The 23854-nt window shown below is 52.5% G+C and overlaps 1 protein-coding gene across 4 annotated transcripts; it reads right to left on the bottom strand.

Moving 5' to 3' along the window:
* Nucleotides 1-3468: 3468 nt before the first annotated feature.
* On the bottom strand, nucleotides 3469-23851 carry ASB13 (ankyrin repeat and SOCS box containing 13). 4 transcript variants are annotated; one of them, XM_072749636.1, is made up of 6 exons: nucleotides 23704-23851; nucleotides 15932-16119; nucleotides 15071-15221; nucleotides 12643-12813; nucleotides 6979-7170; nucleotides 3469-6179 (listed from the first exon to the last, which is right to left on the bottom strand). In XM_072749636.1, exons 1-6 carry the CDS (start codon nucleotides 23744-23746, stop codon nucleotides 6052-6054), a joined length of 873 nt encoding a protein of 290 aa, XP_072605737.1. In that variant the 5' UTR covers nucleotides 23747-23851; the 3' UTR covers nucleotides 3469-6051. The 4 variants fall into 4 exon arrangements, with proteins under 4 accessions (XP_072605737.1, XP_072605735.1, XP_025872702.2 ...); XM_072749634.1 differs by having other exon boundaries at nucleotides 12679-12813; nucleotides 23704-23826; XM_026016917.2 differs by lacking the exon at nucleotides 23704-23851 and adding an exon at nucleotides 22471-23436 and having other exon boundaries at nucleotides 12679-12813.
* Between the last annotated feature and the right edge of the window lie 3 nt (nucleotides 23852-23854).

Raw genomic sequence — 23854 nt, 5'->3', positions numbered from 1 at the left:
AGATGACCCACCAGGGCAGCTGACGAACTTGGCGATCCCGACCAGCGTGGCCCAGTGTCCCCGCCAGCCGCTGGTCGGCCCTCTCCCTTCCCTCACCTTCCACTGGGCCTCACCCCTTTGTTCTCCTGTCGCTACCCTTCTATTTCCAGTTGTCTCCTATATGGGACTAAAGCATATATTTGCTATGTTCCTCGAATGTAATTTTATACTTTTTTTTAAAGAAGCAAGGGACCGGGCAGCCTGGGTGGCTCAGCGGTTTAACGCCACCTTCAGCCCAGGGCCTGATCCCTGCAGACCCAGGATCGAGTCCCACATCGGGCTCCCTGCATGGAGCCTGCTTCTCCCTCTGCCTGTGTCTTTGCCTCTCTCTCTCTCTCTGTCTCTCGTGAATAAATCAAATCTTTAAAAAAAAATAAAGAAGCAAGGGACCCCTCTGACCCCCACCCCAAAAGAAAAAAGAAACTAATGATTAGACACTTTGAAAGTAGCTTGCGATGGATTTCTCTTTTATGCCTCAGTTTATTATTTTTTTAAAAGACCCATAACGTGTTCTGCAAGGTGTAGATTCCCACAGGCTCCCTTGCGTGCCCGGTCTGGCCTTCTAGAAAAGTCTCTCCCACGTCTTGGAAACCATAAACACAAGAAGGGATAATAGTAAACTCTCTACTCATGTAAAATTCCGCAGGATTGATCTTCATTCTCTGGTTTCTGTGCTTGGGAGAAAAGGCACAACACAAATGAATCTCTCACTCCAGAAAAATACTGCCAATTATGAACATTTTATAAAGCTTTGTAGGAGTGTCTGGATGGTTCAGTTAAGCATCTGCCTTCAGCTCAGGTCATGATCGCAGGGTCCTGGGATTGAGCGACACATCGGGCTCCCTGCTCAAAGGGAGGCCTGCTTCTCCCTCTCCCTCTGCTCTCCTGCCCATTTTCGATCTCTCTCTCTCTCTAATCAATAAAATCTTAAAAAAATAAAGCTTTGTAAACTACACAGCACCAGGAATATAAAAATGAATGCAATTGCATTTATTAACCCAAGACCTGAGAACCGAATCCGGGGCATCTCTCTTCTCCCCTCTGCCAAGAGCAGGGTTAGCTCTTCTGTCCTGTTTGGGGCACACGCCCTAACCACTACATTTCTAGGCACAGCACCTGGTCTTGTGTCTGCTCCCTGAGAAATGGTCTTTGAAATCCTTCAGGGCCAAGGTTGGTCTTCAAGGACCTTTGTTTAATCCTTAGTGACCAGCAGAGAACTTCAAATAGAATAACTGTTTTAAAATTAATAAACAGGGACGCCTGGGTGGCTCAGCGGTTGAGCACCTGCCTTTGGCCCAGGGCATGATCCTGGAGACCCTGGATCGAGTCCCACATCAGGCTCCCTGCATGGAGCCTGCTTCTCCCTCTGCCTGTGTCTCTACCTCTCTCTCTCTCTCTCTCTCTCTCTTTGTGTGTGTGTGTATGTTTCTCATGAATAAATAAATAAAATCTTTAAAAAAATTAAATTAAATTAATAAACAAAAAGAAAGGAAAAAAGGGTGAAGGTATGGGTGGAGGAAGGGATGGCTGGTTAGCTGGGTAGATGGGTGGTTGTAAAGAAGGAGGGGGGATGGATGCATGGAGGGAAGTAGGAAGGGAGGGAAACGGAGAGGGAGGGATGGATGGATGCATGGGGGGAGGGAGGGATGAGAGAGGGAGGGAGGGATGCATGGAGGGAAGTAGTGAGGGAGGGATGGAGGGATGGATGGATGCATGGATCGATGGAGGGATGAGAGAGGGAGGGAGGGATGCATGGAGGGAAGTAGTGAGGGAGGGATGGAGGGATGGATGGATGCATGGAGGGAGGGATGGCTGGATGGATGGGTAGGCAGGTGGAGAGGAGGGATAGATGCATGGAGGGAAGTAGAGAGGGAGGGATGGAGAGAGGGAAGGAGTCCTGGATGGATGGATAGAGGGAGGGTGGGCTGGTGGGTGGGTGGGCAGGCTGCAGGGATGGATGGGGAAAGTGGACCCAGGTTTGAGTGAAGAATGTTCCTGCCTCTTGTCCCGTCTAGCACTGTCTCTAACACAGCAGAGCGTGTGTCAGGATTTGGATTAACAACAAGAAGCGAGTTTTCTTTACCGATCACACAGAAGGCAGAGAGCGAGCTCACTGCACCCCCGGCTTGGAGTTCAGCCGCAACCTCTCTGCTCTGAGGTCTGCAGCCCAAACAAGCACACACCTGGAAGCCAGCTGCTGGAATGGAAAAAGTGACATAAAGAAGTTAAGTGTGTGCAGAGGGGGGCGGGAGACTTATCGTTGAGTCTTCTCTTTACTTATGGTTTTGAGACATCAGGGCTTTTAGGAGGCACCTTGTTTAGATTGGACCAACTTGAGACACATTTTCATTCAGATCTCCGGAGATCACAAGGTGTTCACGCCAGCAAAGTGGGGCTCAGCTGTCAATGCCATGTGGTACCAACACTGGGAGAAGACAAAAAGCAAAGACTCCAGGGTCTGGAAGTATTTTCCAGGCCATGATGGGGAGAACAGCACATGCTAGAGCTGCCCGGGGTGGGGGTGGGGGTTGGCAGGAAAGCAGCCAGCCTGCTCGAACTGCCGTGATCCCTCCTGACGTCTGTAGCACAGCCGCTCACAACATGAGCAAGCGGCCGAGCTCTGTGTGCAGAGCCAGCTGCACGCTCGTTTTCTTGAACAAAGGAACTCAACTGCTAAGAAGTCAGGGTGGTGGGCGGTTGCCCACCCCACCCCACCCCCGGAAAGGAAGCATGCCCGGGTTTGAGCGGAGCAACCCCGAGGAGGGAATGGACATGCAAAGGCATTCGTTTCATCCCAAACAACTTGAAAGCTTTGTACAGACTCATCCAGCAGTACGGATGGGTCACACGGGCGGCACTTCTGGGCGTGCACGCATCAGTAAGGAAGGGAGGAAAGGAGGAGACTCCCCTTCCTTCCCTGGCATTGGGGGGGGGACCCAGAGAGGGGCAGCAGAGAGAGGGTGCTAGGAGACCCCTTCTTCCCTGTGCCTCCCCGTCTGACCTGTTGTGGGGGGAGGCAGCAGCCCGGAGCCCGACGATGGGTCTTCCTAAACCTTCCTAAGCCTTCCTCAGGCTCCCATCTCTCCCAAGGGTAGGATTTGAGGCTGGGAGCTCTGCCCAGAGCCGCATCTAGAAGGTTCACAATTACCTAGGGAGTGAGCCATCCCAGAACAGGCAAGGCTACCCGGTGGAGGGGGTTTTACCCAACGCTGCCCTTCGGACAAGAGCCAGGCAGGTCGCGGAGGCCACCCAGCACACTCAGGACTTTCATAATCTAGTTTACCTAAGAAAGTAGCTGCGGCCTCTTTCCTTGACCCAAAAATGAGGATGGTGGGGGCAGGGGGGGGGAAGCATCGGGTCCTCTTGCACAATACAAGGTCTCATAACCAGAACAGGACCTCGGAGCCGACGGGAGGCTGAAAGGCGTTCTTAAACAGAATCCACTTTATTAACAGCTACACGGATCTCTTCCTCTTTACTTATTTATTTTTTAAAGATATTATTTATGCATGAATGATGCACAGAGCAGCAGAGACACAGGCAGAGGGAGAAACGGGCTCCCCGGGGGAGCCTGATGCAGGACTCGATCCCAGGACCCCGGGGTCACGCCCTGAAGGGAAGGGAGACGCTCAACCGCTGAGCCCCCCTAGGCGGCCCTACCGGGTGAGTTCTAACACGTCAACTGAGAGGTCGTCCCACCTGTGACTCCTGAGATAAGTGGAACTGTCCCAAAGTCAGAAGTCATTTACACAGTCTAAAGTCGGCAGACATCCACAAACCCACAACACCCGCGTATCCACGTAACTTTTATGTCTGGGGAGCACTTTATACTTTTCAAGGCATGTTTTAATCACCTAACTTCAGCCTCCCCAAACCACAGGCTATCCTGTTCTCATTGGTAAGATTCAGGAGTTGATCATCAATGTCCTTTTAATGATCCAAGTCTGACCTTACGTCCCTCCCCGGCGGCTGGGAAGATCCGGGCTCAGAGGAGCAAATTTGTCTCTGGTCAACTCAGACTCAGGGTAGATCGCAGTAAGGCTGCGGGGAGGAAAGCCACGGGAGGCCCTGAAGTCTTGGACATCTGGTCCCTCGGGCAGTAGCTCTGTCCATGAGGGCAGCAGCGACATCAGGAGGGGACAGAGAGGTGGGGAGATGGGACTCTGGGACATGGGCCGGGCCCCATCCCTTGAAGATGACAGCGCCCCCCCCGCCGACACAATGATCACTGTCTCTGCTCCCAACAGAAGGGCCTTGTGCGGAGCCTGAGGATGGGCTCTACCGGACAAGTTTCATCGAGCCGTGAGCATGAGACTCTGCACTCAATGCTCCATGGGTGGAAGCGTCAGCAGCTTCATGGCTCGGGGCCAGTTTCTGTTACAAACATGGATGGACAGGAAAAAAAAAAAAAAAACACGAATGGACGGAGCCCAGGGATTTTGTTGTCGCCGTCACTGTCAGTACACAGTAAAAACACCCATTTACCCCGAACTCGGGTCTCAGCCGGTCCTGGACGGGAGTGACCCATTCCCAGCGCCCAGCCAGACACCACCGTGCCGAAGGCATCAATGTCATTTCTGAGACAGAAAACGCCCATGGCGGCGGCCACTGTGGAACTCTCCCTGGATCCAGGGCCCCACCAAGTAACTGTGACACCCCCCGATGTGCAGCACCGTTGGCTTCCCCAATCCAGGCTCATTCTACTCCGCACGCTCCCCTGGGGGCACCTGGGGACGTTTGCCAGCGTCGGGCACGGGCGCTGCCTTCCCCGTTTCCTCGGAAGCCAAACAGCCCTGAACCAACTATGCCAAAGTCCTCTAGTTTTAACCGCCTGGTTCCTGTTTGTGTTTTTAAGTTAGGATACAGAGGCTAACACAAATGCAACCTGGATGAACTGCTGCACATGCTCGTGGCCGAGAGTGAGGATTAGTTGTTTCTATTATAACAGGAACAGGCTGTTAAACGGCTTCTTCCCCTGCCTTGGGCAAAGCGGCTCAGAGCACTCAGACAACTCCTAAAACGTAACAGATGCTCCGTACATATCTGCAAAACGCACGCGTCGGTGGTAGTTAATACCGGGCACTGGCAACCTCTTCTACCAGTTGCAGAGCTTCGAGGAGTGAGCAAAATTTAGGGTAAGAAAAGAATCTGTTTGGTAACTGCAGAAACAGGTGAGCGATCGTCCCTACGGAACGTCCTGACGGTCCTTCACGTTGGAAAAAACCACCCCCAGCATCCAGGAGGACACACCTTCACATTAACTGTTTGACAGACTCGTTAACAAAACCTACGTGCTACAGCCTATGTTTGCTCTAAAAGAGCGTGTCCCCTACGTACTTTTTAAGAGCAGAGGCCTGAAAAGCTCCTAAGAAACACTGTGCTAGTGTGGGGAACAAGTACCCTCAGCCTCCCCCAACTCAGACCCGTGCAAAGCCCCCTGAGTGATGGGCACAGGTGGGCCTTGGAATGGGCCAACCACAGCTCCAGAAAAGCAGCATCCAAGTAGCCAGATGTTCCCAAAGCAGCTGTCCCAGGCCACATGGTCAGGAGCCCACCTCTGCAGCACAGGGGGTCCCTTCGGACACCCGAGCCACCGTAGTGCTGATGGACTCGGCAACGGTGCCAGGTGCCCCGACCTCCCAGGCAGCAGGGTCCTGGACCCCCAGCCCCACCTGGCCTTCCCCTGTGCTCCCAGAGGAGTCCTTCCCAAGAGTCCCTGAGAAGCAGGTCAGTGACAGGAGGACACAGGAGCGAAGTTCCAGGAGAGCCAGCACAGGGCCACGGCCCCGCAGACGCTGAGGCTGGGCCTCCCTGAAGCCTCAGGAATATTCTCTAGGAGTCTGCAGAGAAGACAAGACAGGACAGCCGATGGGGACTCAGGGAACATCGTTCTATCTCTAGCCGTCGGGCAGCTGCAGCGGCTGAACCTGGGCTGGCCACTGGGCACGGGGAGGCCGGCAGCACGGTGTCCTCCCCGCACCTGCCCCTCCACCTCCACCTGGGGCCTGCGGCTCAGTTATAGGAAAGGTAATCGATGAGCCGGGGAGGGATGTTCAACTTGCTGATTTTCTCCAGTCCTCTGACGCCAGTGGCTTTCCTCAAGCTCACCCTGCAGAGCTGTGACAGGCTCAGAGGTGTTTCTGGAAAAAGAGAACAGGAATCACATGTGGTCAGCTTAAGGAAGTAGCATAACATCCTTCGACTTAATAAACACCCAGGTGGAACTAGAATCGCTTCCCTTTCCCTGGAAATGGCAGGTGGCCTGCAGGCCCCCTCTGGAAGGCTACCAGGCAGGACGGCCAGGGCCTAGGAAAGGAAGATCAGGAAATGGAATTTGGGTGGTGACCACTGGGATCTCATTCTGTGGGACTTGGAGAAGGGTTTTGTTTTTTTTCCTTTTCCATAATATCATAACTTCGTGCACAGATTTGTCAGCAAGGAACTAATCTATGGCTAGCACGTTCGTTTCTCAAACCTCCAGACACATGGGGGACAGGGCGAGGGTTAGTGGAGGGCAGGTGCCAGCGGCAGCTCCCGTGGTTCCAGGCCACAGGCCCTGCTCTCACCACCGCACACCACATGGCACAAGGCGACCCGGGTGGGGGGACTGACACCACAGAACAGCAGCACGCAGCTCACAGGTGCACCTCGTAGTGCCCAGGCTCAGGATCTCAGGACTAACGATGAAGCCTGCAGCTATGGCTCGGGAGGGCGAGCAAACCACAGCCAATGACAAACTCATTTAAAAATTTGTCCCCAAGGAGGTCTCATCCTCAGCTAGACCATTGGCCCCCTGTCTCCTGAAGGGGCAGGGTTGCTCAGGGGAACTCGAGATCCTTGAGTCATTGGTCAGACTGTCAGAGCGGAGCTTCTTGCAAGCTCTCGTGCCATTCTGAACACACCAACAACATTCAAGCAACAAGGAGAGTGCGGCCTCACTTTCGTAGAACTCCAGGCACTTGGCAGGTGCGCTGCTGCTCCAGGTGTAGTCGGATGGCTTCTTCCCCCTGTTGTCCCGTGCGTAGATGTTGCCTCCGAACTCAACGAGCATCTCAATGAGGTCAACGTTCTTCACCTTGGCTGCGTGGTGCAGGGCGGTCTCGTGAAGCTTCGCCGCGTTCACATTGGCCCCTGCGAGTCCAGAATGAGGAAGAAGTATCACCAAGGAGAGGACCTGCAGCCGCCAGAAGCATCAGCTGGTACGTTCCCGTTGAGCACAGTTTACAAGAGCAATCCTCCATCCAGGAAAGAAAGTCAGGGCAGGTCCTGTTACTGCTACAGCCTTTTCAAAATATTTTTCAAGATCCTAAAGCAGTAATCACTCATTTTTCTTTTGGCAAGAGAGCTAAAGACAAATAGCTATAAGGAAAGTGATATAACTGGAAACAGAACCAAAAAGGAGAAAAATAAAACCAAAAAAGAGAAAAATAAAACCAAAAACTTTCCTGGGAGTTAAGAGGCAGTTCCAAGACCCGACACAGTGTGTTCCCATGGGTCCTGAGGCTCTGGAAACTCAGGCTCAGGTACTAAAGCTCTCTTGCCTGTTCCTGCATACGTGCTCACGATGGGCACGGGGCAGGGACTGCAGGTATGAATGGGTGGTCCTTAAATATAAATATTCTTGGGTATCTCATTGCCTCAGTTATTGAGCGTCTGCCTTCGGCTCAGGTTGTGATCTTGGGGTCCTGGGATCAAGTCCTGCATCGGGCTCCCTGCAGGGAGCCTGCCTCTGCCTATGTCTCTCATGAATAAATAAATAAAAATTCATATATATATATATATATATATATGATTTTATTTATTTCTTTTATTTATTTTTTATATATTTGGGGAATGTTGCCTGTGTTCATATATATATATGTAGGAGATCCACAGTTTAGGTAAGAGATGAAGTGTCTTACTTGTGAATTCAGCTCTGCTATCCACCTGTTTTCAGGATAACAGCAGACAGTCAGAAAGAGGCAAAGAAGTAGTATTTAATTACAGTATTTTAAGATGCATGAAAAAATTAAGATTTTGATAAAAATAGGATTTGTATAAAATGTCCTTCATGGCCATCACCAATTCTATGCAATTGGATCTCCTGGACCCTCAGGATTTTTTTTTTTTTTTTAAAGAAAATACCAACTTCTTTGAAGTCTGCTCCTAATGGATAAGGAGGTTATAAGAGAAAGGGGATAGGGGCAAGGTTTTTAAAGAAGCCAAGCAAATAGTCTAGCATTAATGAAGTTATTTCCCTCCAAGTAGATTCAAATCACAGTCCTAAAACATCAGCGAAGTGGGGTTAAAAGAAATCAGATTACCAACATATCTCCACGTAATGATAAGTTTAGAGGAAATAAGGGGTGTAAGGCTATTAGATTTCCTGTCCCAGTGCTCAAAAATATTTGGAAATTCTGACTTAAAATAGTTTTTTAATTTAAAAAAAATTTTTTTTTAAGATTTTATTTATTTATTCATGAGAGACACAGAAGAGAGAGAACAGAGACACAGGCAGAGGGAGAAGCAGGCTCCGGGTAGGGAGCCCAACGTGGGACTCGATCCCGGGTCTCTAGGATCATGCTCTGAGCTGAAGGCAGATGCTTAACCACTAAGCCACCCAGGTGCCTCAAAATAGTTTTAAAAAAAAAAAAAAAAAAAAGTTTTATTTGAGAGAGAGCAAAAGCCAAGATGGGGGAGAGGGACAAGCAGGCTCCCTGCTGAGCCCAGGACCCCAGGGCATGATCTGAGCCAAAGTCAGATGCTTAACCCATGGAGCTCCCCAGGCGCCCCTGACCTAAAATAGCTTCAATCCCCTAGAACATAAAAACTGTGTCCATAACGGGGGTCACTGTCCGATCCTGAGAACACAGCAAGCACCCCAACAAGGTAACACAACCGCAGGAAAGTTCTCTCCACTGCCCGCAGCCAAAACTCACAAGTCAGGTCAGGGGGAAAAAATCCCTCAGGAAGAAGGCTCCATTACCTAAGTATTTAATTTAGCAGATGTGCGTTGCAAAAATAATACTAAGAGGCAATAAAGAAAAGACCTCCCCCATCTAACGGCCCCAGCACATTAGGGGTGCTCTTCCCATAGCGGCCCCAATGAATCAAGAATCTTATCATCGCAGTCATAGAACGAAGGGGAGGGTGAATGCTAGACGCACACTGGTGATGCGAAATAAACCGTAACGTGCACAGAATCTAAGGTGCAGGTCGCGGTCTCCAAGGTCATTAATTGTGGCAATAATCTTGCCAAGTGGGAAGGAAAGGGACTGTCTCTATTTAGCAAGAGAGAAGCAGGCACCTCAAGGGGAAACCTCTGGGTAGGAACAGCTCTCAGGCTCACACCTCCCTTCCACCCCCTTCACTAGGGCTTCTGGGGACACAGGCAGGTGACTCTTCCCAGGAGGGGGCATCCCAGGGTACCAAACATGCTCTTGGCTCCTCTGAACTGGGTATGACCCAGACGGAGACCAGGAGAGGCCCTAGCAGCTCTGCAGGTGGGGGAGCCACAGACCTGAGTACACGGGGTACACGGGTACATGGGGGGGACCTGAAAATACAGGGCAGGGCGGAAAACCAGCAACCAGGGCAAAGTCTGTTACGTGACACTGTGGCTGTCAATTAAAAGTACAGGCCCTGACCTGGCAGGTGAATCTTAGAAAATGCAGACAGATGAAGGGCACACGTGCACATTAAAACAGGGAGCTGGGGGGCGGGGGGGCGGGACACCTGGGCGGCTCAGCCGTTGAGCGTCTGCCTTCCGCGACCCTGGAGTCCTGGGATCAAGTCCTACGTAGGGCTCCCTGCAGGGAGCCTGCTTCTCCCTCTGCCTGGGTCTCTGCCTCTCTCTGTGTGTCTCTCATGAATGAATAGATAAATAAAATCTTTAAAAATAAATAAATAAAACAGGGAGCTGGGGGGGGGGGGGACGGGGACAGAGGAAGTGCGGAGAAGGTGGGGGCTGAGGATGATAATGTGCCTTGACCTGGGGCAGGGGGCAGAAAGAGGGATGAGAGAGAGGGAGGGGGAAGGAGAGAGGGAGGGGAGGGGAGGAGAGGGAGGGGGAGTGAAGAGAGCAGGGCGGGGAGGAGGAGAGATGAAGCCAGCAAAACAACTGAAGGAAGGCATCTGGGCATTAAAAATTCTCAACCTCATGCTTCAGAGAAAAATGGGTCAAAGTCGGATTTCAAAGCATCACAGGATCCAAGTGGACGCAGGGTAAAGCCTTACACATGTGCCGACAAGGGCCACCCTGTGGGAAGACCCCCCACTCCTCCCCCCACTGCCCGAACCCTGCCCTCCTGCCCTCCTGCCCTCCTGCTCGACTGCAGGACCCCCTGCTCACACTCTGCCCCCCACCGCCTCCTTGCCAGACCCCACCCTACCCCCATCCCCTCCCCACCCACTGCACGATCCCCCCACCCCATCCCTGCCACCCCACCCCATCCCCACCACCTGGGGAACCCAGGCTGAGAGTCAGCACTGCACACCCTCCGGCTGCTACAGTCACTGACCTCGGGGGATTGCCCCCCACCTTTTCTGCTCCAGCCCCTCCCCCGCCCCCCACAGGGCCTGGGGCACCCCAAGCCCACCCAGGGGTGCCACCAGCTGGGCCCCATGCTGGGGGGGCTGCTTTCCAGGGCTCCCCGGGTTTCCCACAAGGTCTGCGGCACACCCCCAGCTCTGAAGAATCACACGTTGAGCCCGGCACTGCCCTCCTCTCTACTCTTCAGTATGTGCAAGATGTTTCCTTTGACAAGAGTCCCTGTCATCTAGGAGAGGCGCTGTCCGAGGCCTGGTGGTGGGGTCACCACTGATGCAGGGGGCAGAGGGGCAGGGGCCCTCCCCTGGGGACTCTAGTCATCCCTCGTCCTAGCCCCCAGATGTATGAAAGGCCCCCACACTCTGACCAGCCTGGCCCCTGAGCCCAGAGCTTGCAATGGGGGGAGGGGGGCAATGGGGAAGGGCTGGGAGGAAGGGGTGGCTTGGCCTCCAGCCCCGGGAAGGGGCCCTGGTTGGACAATCCCTGCCTCCCCGCAACTCCCCAGTAATTGGTTCAAGTAACTGGACCTAGCCAATCGGATGTGGCCAAGCCTGGACAAAGGGACTGGATTACGTTTGACCCCAGGACCCAGTCTGGGGCCCTTCAGTGTACTGGACACAGCTGGACAAGCGGTTTCCCCCTCTTCGGAGAAGACACCCAAAACCTCGGAAAGAAGAGTTTGGATGTGAGTCCCACCCTGATGCAGCCACTTGAAACAGGTTAGGGGCACCAGGCATAGGATCAAGCGAGCCCTGTAGACACCAGACCTGCAAACCCCAGGGACAGTGATGGCTTGACGATGCTCTTGAACCCTCAGGGCAAACGGACCCTGACACCTGCCTCCTTCCAATCCTTCCAGTCACCGAACCAAGAATTCCCCTCGGCCCTGCAGTGGGGTGCCACAAAGTCCTAATCGATGCAGAAAGGATGTTGGGGTTCAAGCAAGCCCCTGATTTGGTCCTTTCCCCTAACAGCTTCAACCAGAGAACTTAAAAAAAAAAGGGCAAGAGGTGTCGGAGCACATGGACAGCAGCACTGTGGGGACAGTTGGTGGCTGGAAAACTGCCATTTCAGAAGCTCAGCAGTCAGGCAGCTAGATAACCCCCGGCTGACAGGAACGCTGACCGGCTGGAAGGCCTTAGACAGCTCCTCATCTAGACATTTTATCGCTGCACCCAAAATAAAACTACCCCAGTGACTAACCGGACACAAAAGGAATCTCTTTCACAGAAAAGACATCAAAGTGGCTCATGAAAGTGAACGAGGCTTCCGAATAGAAGAGTACATATAACTGACGCTCAAACGAGCGTGGTCGGGAGCAAGCTCATCATCCTTCTATTCCCGGCCAGTTTTGTTTTTTATCCTGAGCTGCACCCAGAACGGCTGAGCTAAGATTTTCCAACAAAATATTTACATTGGGTTGAAAGCTCCTTGCCAACACCCACTTTGGCTCCATTTTAAAACTTCCGTGGTAGATAGGTCCTGAAGCCAACCTGCACTGGACTGGGTTGTTTTTTATTTTGCTTTTATGTTTTGTTTTGTTTTCTGCCTTAGGACCCTCCCTATCCTGAGCCTTTTCAGAACACCTGACAAGCACCTGGATTCCAAATGCTGCTGGCTCCTTTCCCAAGGACGCCCACCTCTTCCTGATTCGGATGCCAATGAAATTACGCAGGTGCTGTGCATGGTCCTCGTGGCCACTGAAAATAATGATTAGTGTTCACTGAGCATCAGGTCCTGCGAAAATGTGATCATGAATCCTTCCAACAACCCTGCAAAACAGGATTTATTTTCCCCACTTTTGTAGATATAGAAAGGAGGCCCGAGGACCCAGCTTCGAACCTGGTCTGTCCAATTCCACTGCCCAGCTCATGGCCAGCACACAGTGCAGGTAAACAAAACACCTGCATTGAGCCAGGCAGGTAGGAACACCAATATACCTGCACTGAGAAGCGCAGGTAGAAACAGGACACACCTGCATTGAGGAGAGCGGGTATAAATACACCTGCCCTGAACAGCACGGGCATAAACGCAACACGCCTGCGCTCGGCAGCACGGGTATAAACATGACGCACCTGCCCTGAGCAGCACAGCAGTAAACGCCAACGCACCTGCGTTCAGCAGCACTTTGACGCAGTCCAGGTGTTCCCGGGCGCAGGCGACATGAAGAGGGGTCCCAAAGTGGCAGTCATGCGCTTCCAGGTTGGCCCCAACGTCAATCAGAAGCCTCACACATTCAGAACTTCCTTAAAACAAGCAGAAAAGGATGGGAACCATGAATGAACATGTGCATCTGAACAAGACCTGAGAGGAGTGGCAGCTGAACAGGTAAGCCCCAGGCCCAAGGGGAGCAAGGGGAGCCGGAGCTGTGTCCCAACTAAAGGCGGCTGACGATCCCACGTGGCCCTAGGGAGCCAGAGAAGGTTGTCGCTTCTGAGCCTGCAGGGTTCAAGCCTGCCTGGAGGCGGGGGGCGGGGAGTGGCACAGCCGCCCCTCTTGGCGGAGAGCATAAAGGTTTGGGGACACCACCTCTAATTGCCGGACTCTGCTCCCTGCTGCTCCGGCTCTGGGGCAGGAAGGAAGGTGCTCCCGCTCAGGGCTGTCTCCTAAGCTGTGTCAGGAACGCCAAGCCTGGAGGGGATCTTGTAAGGCTGCTGGCAGCCCGAGTCCAAGGCTCCTGGATGAACTTCCCTAAGCTTATCCTAGACCCCTGCCCTTGTCCCCAGCATCTTTAACTCGGTTTGAGTGGAGCTTCATTCTGTTCCGGGCTGCATCCTCCCTCCTCACTTAATCATGCTTCGTCGTTGGGAGCTGCCAAGCTTCCACCTCTAGCCCTAAAATCTACCCCCTGCCTACAGCCCTCCGCAGGCCGTGCCCTTGGGGATGTCTCGACCATGGTCCTCCTTCCCCTCCCCGGGGACACCTGTTCCTGGCAAACCCGTCTCCACTGGTGGCATCACTCCTGAGTCCGTTTTGGCCCCGTGCTCTCCTCTCCTTCATGCTGAATCCTGCCCATCCTTTGCCCAAAGCTTTCTAAATGAATCCATCCCACTTAGCATCACTGCAATGGCCCCAGCCCCTCTCCACATCATACCCCACCCCTTGTACCCCTCTATCCAAGAGGAGCAGACTACACCACCCCCTAAATAGGCTACTTTAGCTTAATGGTTATTTTGAGCTTACGGCAATTAAGCAGACACAAGAAAAGCTCTCCCCTCGCCCCACCCCTCCACCCTCGCGGCTATTTGCCTAAGAGCAGGACATACATTCCCAAAGGTGTCCCTACCACCCTCCACAAGGAAGGAAAAATTAATGACCAGAGGAAATTCCAGACACTTAGCAGCCCAGAGAGAGCACCAGAGGACTGTATATAGCAGGGTGGAGCATGTAACATCTCAGCAGATCACTCCGATCCTAGTCCTCCATCTGCACAGGTGGGATTTCAGGCAGAGAAGAACCGATGCAGAGACAAAGGTGAGAAAGGGCAGGAGCACTGAGCAGCTACAGGTGGGACTGGAGGCGGGTCCGTGTGGGGCCAGGGGTGGGAGAGGGCGAGGAGAGTTCCCCGGAGCAAGGCCCAGGTCACTGCCCCTTACGTGCCATCCCAAAGACCGTGGCCTCCACCCTCAGGCCATGGGGATCACCCACCCAAGGATTCTGAGGAGTGTGGATCAGCCACACGATCACACATAGGGTCCTGGATTTCATAAAGCGTCCTTGGAATCGTACGACGTGCATTTGACCTGGCTGGAGGCGGCGTGGTCTCCGCACTAGATCCAGGTAACAGAAGATGACCTCCCTGGGAAGCAGGGTGGGAGGCAGCAGAGAACAGAGGCCCTGAGGGGAGCCATGGAAGAGCATATGCACCCACACCCCCATAACCAGGACCAGCATGGTGCCTGCCAATCAAAATACTGACCACAAGCTTGCAACCTTTGCTCTAAGGAGTAGAATCCAAGCTCCTTAGTCCCTCATTCAAAGATTTCCCACCTGCCGGTCTTGCCCTAAATTTCCGGCCTTACCTGCTGCCCCTCCACTGGGAACTCCTGGTCCAGCGAGCCTGGACAGGTCACTTTCTCTGTGCGTGCAGGACCTTCCTCTTACCCTCCCGCCATCTGAAACCTACCCATTCTTGTGGGGCAGTTGAAATCCCACCTGTTCCAAGCCTCCTGGACGAGCCCTTCCTCCTGAGAGCATCTGTCCTTGGGCACATGTTGGGTCCCCTCTCCCAACTAGAACAGGGGTCCACAGGGCACAAGACCGTGAAGGCTGAGGGAACCGCGGCAGGGTAGAGAGACTTAGTATCTGAGAGCTCTGGAGGACGCAGCTGAGAAACAGAATCCTATCCTAGAAACCATGGCCCCCTACTCCTGGGTGAAAAGCATCTTCAGAAGGAAAAGCTGAGGACCCCACGGCGGGTGGCCAAGAGCCAGAAGCAGACACGGAGTGCTCCTTAGCCGGCTCATGGCTTCCTGTCTACACTGCTTGCTTGCACGGACTCACCGCTCATACAGGCCTCGTGCAGCGGGGATGCCGTGTATAGGGGTGGGTTGACCTTGGCCCCGTAGGAGAGCAACAGCTTCACGCACTCGATGCTGCCGGAGGCGCAGGCATCGCACAGGGGCGTGCTGCCATCAATGTTGCGGGCGTCCACCTGGTGGGGAGGAAGAAACAAGCGTCAGGACGGAGGGGGAGCCCACGCCACGTGCTTTCTCCCCCGATCCACATTCATCTTTGCAAAGGCCCTTCTTAGAAGCACCAGTTTGAGAGTGGGTGCCAGGGTGCCGGGCCGGGCCAGGGCTGGGAGGGCCCGCTAGCCCGCCAGCTGCAGGAGGGGTGCTGGTTGGGGCTGTTCTCTAGGACGGGGTCAACTTGGCTTCACTCTTGCCACCTGCCCCGGCCCCCAGATACACCCAGACTGCAGGAAAGCGTGTTCCAGCTCCTCGAGGCCACTGTCCCAGGCAAGCCTTTGGAGGGTAGGTGGCACAGTGTGGACAGTGCAGCCCCGGGTAGACACTGGTTCCAGCTGAGCCCTCGGGCTGCGGGTGTCAGGCCAGCTCCCCATGGCCAGAACCGCTGGGGGTCCCCACGTCCACCTTGGTGGGCACACTTACACCAGGGAAAAGGCACCAGAGTCTTGTTCTCTGTGTGACCACCCCCACCCTCTGTGGCCGAGCGCTGGTTTCCCAGCATCCTGCTTAGCTGCTGGATGCAAGCAGTGGCCCCCACGGCCTGCCCGATGTGCACGGCACCCCCTCGGCCCCTCCCTTCCTCCCTCGCCAGAACTGCCACCAGTGCCCCCCAGGAGCCGAGCCATGACCACACTGGTCCTCGCTGTGCAGGGGACACCGAGATGGCACCCACCTGGGCCCCAGCAGCCAGCAGCAGCTGCACACACTGCGCCTGGCCCTGCAGACTGGCTGCGTGCAGGGGCGTGATGGAGTCCACGGTGACCTGGTTGACACAGGCGCCACTCTCGATCAGCCGCTGCAGCTGCAGGGCCTCGCCGCGCTGGGCGGCCTCATGCACCGGGGTGCGCTCCACCCAGAAACCTGGAAAAGAAGGCAGACCTGGTGCTGGGGCCACGCTGCTGCCCTCCGGGCCAAGGGAACGTCATAGGTTTCCAGGGACTCTTTCTGAAGCCTGGGGCACCACGTATGCTCACGGAGTTGGTCCAAACACTCCTCAAAACCCCGGGGTGATGGGAGCCTGGGGGCTCGGTTGTCTGGGGGTCTGGCTCTCGGTTTCGGCTACCATAACCTCAGCGATGCTTCCAGCTGAGTCTCCCACAGGTGTCTTTTGTCGGGGTGGGGGGGGAGCTCCCCTCCCTTTCTAGCTGAGGTTTCTTAAAATCACAAGGTGGTGCTGGGTTTTTGTTAGACACTTGTGTGTCCATTGCAATGATCACGCCAGCTTTCCTTAATTCTGTGGAAATATATTATGTTAATGGACTTCCAGGTGTTAAACCAACCATGTATTTCCAGGATAAACCCTCTTGGTCATGGTATGTTTAGTTTGCTAGTGTTTTGAGGACTTTTGTGTCTATATTCCTAAGTTATTTGTCTTATGCTTCATGTTTTTGTCTGGTTTTAGCATCAAGGTACTACCTGCTTCCTAGAAGGAGCTGGGAAATCATTCTCTTTTAATCTTTAGAAGAGTTTACAAAGAATTGGTATCAAATCTTTATTTTTTTTTTTTCAAGGATTTTATTTTTATTTATTCCTGAGAGACAGAGAAAGGGAGAGACATGGGCAGAGGGAGCAGAGCAGCAGGCTCCCTGCGGGGAGCCCGATGCAGACCTCAATCCCAGGACCCTGGGATCACGCCCTGAGCCAAAGGCAGATGCTCAACCACTGGGCCACCCAGATGCCCAGATATCTGATCTTTAAATGTTGGCTCAAATTCACCTGTGAAGACCTCTGGGTCTGGGCTTCCTTTTGCTGTTATACACTTTAATTACTAATTCCATCTCTTTGTTATAGGTCTACTCAGAGTTCCTATTTTTTGAGTCAATTGGTGGTTTGTATGTATATAGGAATTTGTTCACTTTATGTACATCATCTAATCCATTGGCCTAAAACTTATGGACTGAGCTGTGCCCCTAAAACTCATAACAGAAGCCCTAACTCTAGTACTTCAGAATGTGGCTGTATTTGGGGACTGTGCCTCTTCATAAGTAATTTAGGTAAGGCCATGGGTGTAGGCTCTAATCCCATCTAACTGGGTCTTTATAAGAGATTAAAACACAGGGGTGCGTGGGTGGCTCAGTGGGTGAAGTGTCTGCTTAGGGCTCGGGTCATGATGATCTCAGGGACCTAGGATCGAGTCCCATGTCAGGCTCCCTGCTCAGCGGGGAGTCTGCTCCCTCTGCCCCTCACCCCACTCGTGTGTGCACGTGCACTCTCTCCAATAAGTAAAATCTTTAAAAGATCAGGACACACCTGGAGTGTGTATGACCAGAGGCAAGCCCACGTGAGGTCACAGTGAGAAGGTGGCCATCTGTAAGCTAAGAGGAGGAGAAGCCTCAGGAGAAAGCAACCCTGCTGACCCCCTGATCTTGGACTTTTCCAGCCTCCAGAGCTGTGAGAAAGCTAGTGTGCGTGGTACAGGCCGCCCAGTGTGTGCCGTCTTGTCACGGCAGCCCCGGCCGGCTGAGACCCCCACTGTTCAAAGCGTCCCTTTGTGGTCCTCCTTTCTATAAGGACCAGAGTCACGACCCTCTTTCATTCTTGATTTTTTCATAATTTGCATCTTCTTCCTTGATTAGTTTAGCCTAAAGGTTTGTCAATTTTGTTGATCTTTCCAAAGAACCAACTTTTGGTTTTGTTGATTTTTTTTTTTCCTATGTTGTTTTTCTATTCTCTATTTCATGGATTTCCTGTCTAATCTTATTATTTCTTCCTTTCTGCTTTATCTGTCTTTAGTTTTCTTTTTTGCAGTATCTGAAGAGAGAAGGATGTTCATTTGAGCTATTTCTTCATATGGACATTTACAGCTATAGATTTTCTCTTAGTACTTAGAGCTCTCATGAGTTTGGTAAATGGCTTTCTTTTCCTTCATCTCAAATTGACTAACTTTTTGCAATCAACCTCAAAGGACCCCTTCAACAAATCTGTGATTAGTAAAGGCACTACTCTGATCCCAATAGGGAGTAAAATTCTCTCTCACACACTGGCTCACCCCTTCCCATCACTCTTCAGCTCTAGAAATGAGGTACATAAAAGGTGGCGCTCTGGCCTCCCCATACCTTTAACCAGTGGCACTCACACGGGGGCAGCAACAGCCGGGGGAGGGCCTGAGAACAGGCTGAGCCCCACCCCAGCAGCCAGAGTCAACAGGTCTTGGTCCTGAGAATGTGAATCCCTAATAGGTTCCCATGTGATGCTGAAGATCTGGGGACCACACTTTGAGAGCCACTGGCCGAGACAGTATTTCTCCCTGTGAATAAAGCCCCCTCTCCCCCTCAAACTCCTCACCCCATTCCTACCTCTTCTCACTCACCCTACGTAAATTCTAGTTGTATCTTTCCACACTGCAATCCAAAGATGGCTCTCTCCAGGAGGACTTGCCCCACCTCCACCCCTATCTGGGTCAGCATCTTGTCTGTGCTCCCATGGCCCACCCGCCCACCTGCGTGTTCCCACCAGACCGTGGTCACCACCTGTTTGCCTGCTACCTGCCACACTGGAAAACAGACTAATGGCCACATAGGTTGGTTCCCAGAAGCATCCGTTCCACGCCCAGAGGAGTGATGTAAGTTAATCACAGTAATCCTCACTCCTGTCAGGACACCTGACCCAACTGTAGTTCCCAAGAAAGGAAGGAGAGCGTGTGAGTGGTTTCACAGCTTCAAAACTCCCCTCTGTCCCAAGGACTTCCAGGAGAAGACCATCTCCCTGCTTCGCCTGGATATTGCCTACACATGATCACAGAAGTGCTTAGCCCTCCAGCCACCTGCCTGAGCTTGGAGCCTACAAGAACGGCGGGGCTGAGCACCAAAGCCTTGAACATAGTGAGCCCAAGGTCACGTGGGGCCTGGTGCCCAGCTTCCGGTTGGGCCCCCTACTATGTGAAGAGGGTTCTTGTCTGGGTCAAATGCAGACAAAAGCACACAAACTAGCCCGAGACCGCGACCTACCTGAATGCACACACCACAGCTATGTTTTCTCAGTGTCCATTACCTAAGATACAGTGGCATCTTCCAGGCACTAGGCTTAAAAAAAGTCCTAAATGGCAATGCTGGGTTAATACTGACCCACCCTTATTATCACGCCCCCTACTTCAAAGGCAAGATCCCATTCCTCTTCATAATAGCACTTGCCTTTTATCACATTACACATCTTATTACATTTCCCTAGAAAACCACCTAACCCACCAGTCCATCCACAAATCTTGCCGGAGCACTCCTACAGACCCCAAGTGGGGTGACTTGCTCTCCTCTGCAGAGGAAGAACTTCCTCATTTACATGATGATGGCCGTCTACGAAGCTGGCCCAGCGCCTCCACCGTGGGGCAGGAAAGTACAGGGCCAAGAGCTCTGCTGCTGCATCTGAAACTTGGCCACTCATCAGCTTCTGCAGGACTTTGCCCCCCCCCCCCCCCCCCCCCGCCGAGTGTTTCTTCACCTACAAATCGGGCTGTTGGTAATTTTCATAATCCACCAGTGAATAAACTGTAAAGTGAGTTAAAGTAAGCAAAAGCACTTAGTGTGAGGCCTGGCACAAAGCGCTCGCCAAATGGTGGCTCTTAGTAAACAGGGACCTGATCATATGTGGGGTGGGAGGGAGGGGTAGAGGCAAAAGGAGAGCTGAAACTCAGGAAGATTCAATTCTCACAAAATATAAGAGCCGAGCTTGTGGGGTTTTCTATATACTGCCTCGGGAAGGGGACCCCACGAGATTTGCTTCCCCAGCAGTAATAACCTGTCCCTGGCATGCCTGTCTTGGGGGTTAGTGAAAAGTGGCCTTCACTGTAAAGTTGGTCCGAAAGAAGGAAAACCCAATGGGGTAGTGTGAAGGGTTGCAACCCTACAAAGAGGAAAACAGGGTGTGAGGACCTTAATCTTGCAGCAAAAAGGGAAAGGCAGCTCAGGAAGGCCAGGGAGCCTTTGAGGTCTTACACTTTGCAGATAATTTGTTTTTTGGGTTTTTTTCTTTTTTTTTTTTTTCTTTTTTTCTTTTTTTTTTTTTACGAGTTGAAGGCCTGTGGCAATCCTGTGTTGCAATTTTTTCAACGGTGTTTGCTTCACTTTGTCTGTCATGCTTTGGTAATTCTTGCAATATTCCCAACTATTACATCTGTTCCAGTGATTGATTAATCACCTCGGATGGTCTCCGTCTGCAGGTGCCACAAACTACACCCACATAAGATGGTGAACTGAATCGGCAAATGTGTGTGTTCTGATTTCAGCAACCCGCTGTTACCCAGTCTCCCTCTCATTGGGCCTCCCCATTCCCTAAGCCCACAACATTGAAATTAAGACCAGTTAATAGCCCCACGACGGCCTCTATGTGTTCAAGCGAAAGGAAGAGTCCCCGCCCATCTCTCACTTCAAATCAAAAGCTAGAAATGAAACTCTGGGAAATGAACAAGGGGCAGTGGAAGGGGAGGTGGGCGAGGGGTCGGGGTAACTGGATGATGGGCACTGAGGGGGGCACCTGACGGGATGAGCACCGGGTGTTACACTATATATTGGCAAATCGAACTCCAATAAAAAAATATACCAAAAAAAAAAAAAAAAACTAGAAATGAGGGGCCCCTGGGTGGCTCAGTCAGTTCAGCATCTGACTCTTGATACTAGCGAAGGTCACGACCTCAGAGTTGTGAGATCGGACCCACTGTGGGCTCCCTGCTCAGCACCAAGTCTGCTTGAGATTCTGTCTCCTTCTCGCCTACCCTTCTGCCCCCCACCCTCCTGCAGCCACCTCCACTCACACACATAGATTCACTCTAAAATCTTTAAAAAAAAAAAAAAAAAAAACTAGAAATGATTAAGCTCGGAAAGGAAGGCATGTGGAAAGCTAACACCATCCGAAAGCTAGGCCTCTTGCACCAAACAGCCAAGTTGTGAATGCAAAGAAAGTTCCTGAAGGAAATTAAAAGTGCTACTCCAGTGAACACATGAATGATAAGATGAAACAGCCTTACTGCTGATCCGGAGAAAGTTTAGGTGGTCTGGAGAGATCAAACCAGCCACAACACTGCCTTAAGCCAAAGCCCGATCTAGGGTGAGGCCCTAACTCTCTTCCGTTCCATGAAAGGTGAGGAAGCTGTAGAAGAAAAACTGGAAGCCAGCAGAGGTTGGATTGTGAGGTTTAAGGAAAGGAGCTGCCTCCAAAACAAAGGTGCAAGGGGAAGCAGCAGGCGGTCCAGAAGATCTAGCTAAGAAAATTAATGGTGGCTACACCAAATATTATCAGTGCAGATGAAACAGCCTTCTATGGGAAGAAGATGCCATCTAGGACTTTCACGGCTAAAGAGAAGTCAAAGCCTGGCTTCAGGGGACAGACAGGCTCTCTTGTGAGCAGTTAATGAAGCTGGAGACTTTAAGTTAAAGCCAATGGTCACTGAACATTTCAAAAATCCTAAGGCCCTTAGGAATTATGCTAAATCTACTCTTCCTGTGTTCATAAGTGAACAACAAAGCCTAGGTGAGCACGTGTATGTTTCCAACACAGTTTACCGAATATTTTAAACCCACTCTTGAGACTCAACTGCTCAGAGAAAACACTCAACCTTACAAACTGATTAGAGATTAATGTATTTTATGGGAAGGGTGTGAGCCTTTTAGCGTCAAACAAGCAACCCAGAAAAAAATCCACCTGGGTTTAAACCTCAGCCTTGTTTCTTTCTAGTTGCATGAACTCAATGATAAGGACTGTCCATAGCTGCCCCAGGGCTTGCGGCTACTGCTGGCATATAACCTAGCAGCTCCAGGCTCTTACGGTGGTCCCAGAAACACTCTCCTTTCTCTTTCCATCTCACCCTCTGAATACCCCAGACAGTAGTGAGCGGTGTTTGGGGTTCCTGGCCAAGGATGACTGAAGAAAACTGGCTCACCTGGCTTAGAGCACCCAAGTCCTCAAGGTACTCTTTGTCATCTTCTGCTAGCCTCTCGGGTACAACTCTTGGGTACAGATTCTGAACGTGGGATCACGTTTTCAACTGTGCAAATGGGCACTTACCTTGGGTCCGCTACAACCTGTATTACGTTTGCTGAGTTACGAATTCTGGATTCACTTAGGAGGTGACTTGCCCTAAATTGTCTGCAGAGCCTTACAATATGGCCTTAATAAGTACACTCTTTACCTCTGTGAGGTGTTCTATTAAAAAAATGCAAAATCTAATGCTTTGAAATATACCATGCATCTAGACTTTCAGATCAGAATGTTAAAATGGGTTACCAGTTCTTACAGTGGGCCTCTGCTTCTGCTGGGATAGCAGGCTTCCAGGTTCAATACATTCAGCGGATTCATTAGTGTTGAAAAGGAAAGCATCGGGGCATATTTTTTTTAGAGGAAATAAAAGAATGAGCGTCAAAAACATCCACGAGCCTCAGAAGCTGTAAATCCATTGGTGGAGCGTGCTTTTCTCTTCAAGATTCCTTAAACCAGGCGAAAACAAAAACGCTCAGAAGTAAATGCTGTGTTATTAAGCATTGTGCGTGAACAAAAATAAGGAAACTGTGCCTAGGCCACCCTGGTTAGCTGTTCATCACTTATTTAACTGAGCCAAACGCAGATCGCGCTGAGGTCAAAGTCTTGTGCGTGCCCAGGATGGAAGGCCAGCTAACACCAGACACTTATTCAATGCCTTTGATCTTGTTGACGGTGGCTGTTTTGCAAGATCAACTCAAATACCTGCCTTGCTAAGACAGTAATCCCTCTCAGACCAAACGTACTCCTAAGACTCCTCATCGTTATTGGCACTGCTGTTTTTAACCAGTGTAAAAGTACTTTAGATTTTTTTTTTTCTTCCAGGTTTTCAAAGTGCGTTCTGGGCACGTGTCGTCTGTAGTATTAGTTCATGGGCAGGGACGTTTGCTTCCCCCAGAGAATGTCCCTTTGCCCTCGAATTTATTTTATTCTTCCGTAGCCAGAATATTAGAAGCAAGATGCAGGGAAGAACCTAGATGGCCTTTTTTTTTTTTCTTAAACACACAGGGTGACCTGTCACAAGGGCACCCCCTCCTCCCGGAGCGCAAGCCTTCTGTCCTGGCCGGGTGCACCTGTAGGATGCTAGTGACGGTGCGCCCCGACCCCGCAGGCCGCTGGAAGACGTTGCGGCTCCCTCACCGAGCACCTCTGGGCGCTGAGCCTGGCCGCGACCTGCCCGGCCCTCCCCAAGGTGCTTGGTGCGCAGGTGCGTCTGCGGCTGGGATGTCCCGCGCCTGGCGCGCCACGACCGCGACGAGCCCTGCAACGCGCCGGCCCGGGGCTGGGAGCCCCACGCGGAGCGCGCCCGAGATGCTCGCGGGCACCCGGCCGGTCCCCGACCTCCGCCCGCCCCGACGCCCCCGCCCGCGCCCTGGGGCAGCGCGTCCCCGCGGCCACGCGCGTGTCCTCAGACGCACCTGCCCGCCCGGGGCACCGCGCCCCCCGCGCCCCGCGCCCCGCGCCCCCCGCGCCCGCACCTACCCACGTCGCCCAGGAAGCAGCCGTCCGCCGCGCGGGGCTCCATGCCGCCCTCCCGCTGCTGCCGCGCGCCCGCACACCCCGAGACTCGGGCGCCCGCGACCTGGGCGGGGCTCCGCGGGCGGGGGGCGGGGCGGACGCCCGAGGGCACCCG

This window comes from Vulpes vulpes, chromosome 2 (genome assembly GCF_048418805.1).
Source record: "Vulpes vulpes isolate BD-2025 chromosome 2, VulVul3, whole genome shotgun sequence".
NCBI lineage: Eukaryota > Metazoa > Chordata > Mammalia > Carnivora > Canidae > Vulpes > Vulpes vulpes.
Note: the sequence above shows the minus strand (reverse complement) of the source record. Positions and strands in the feature narration are given on the sequence as shown.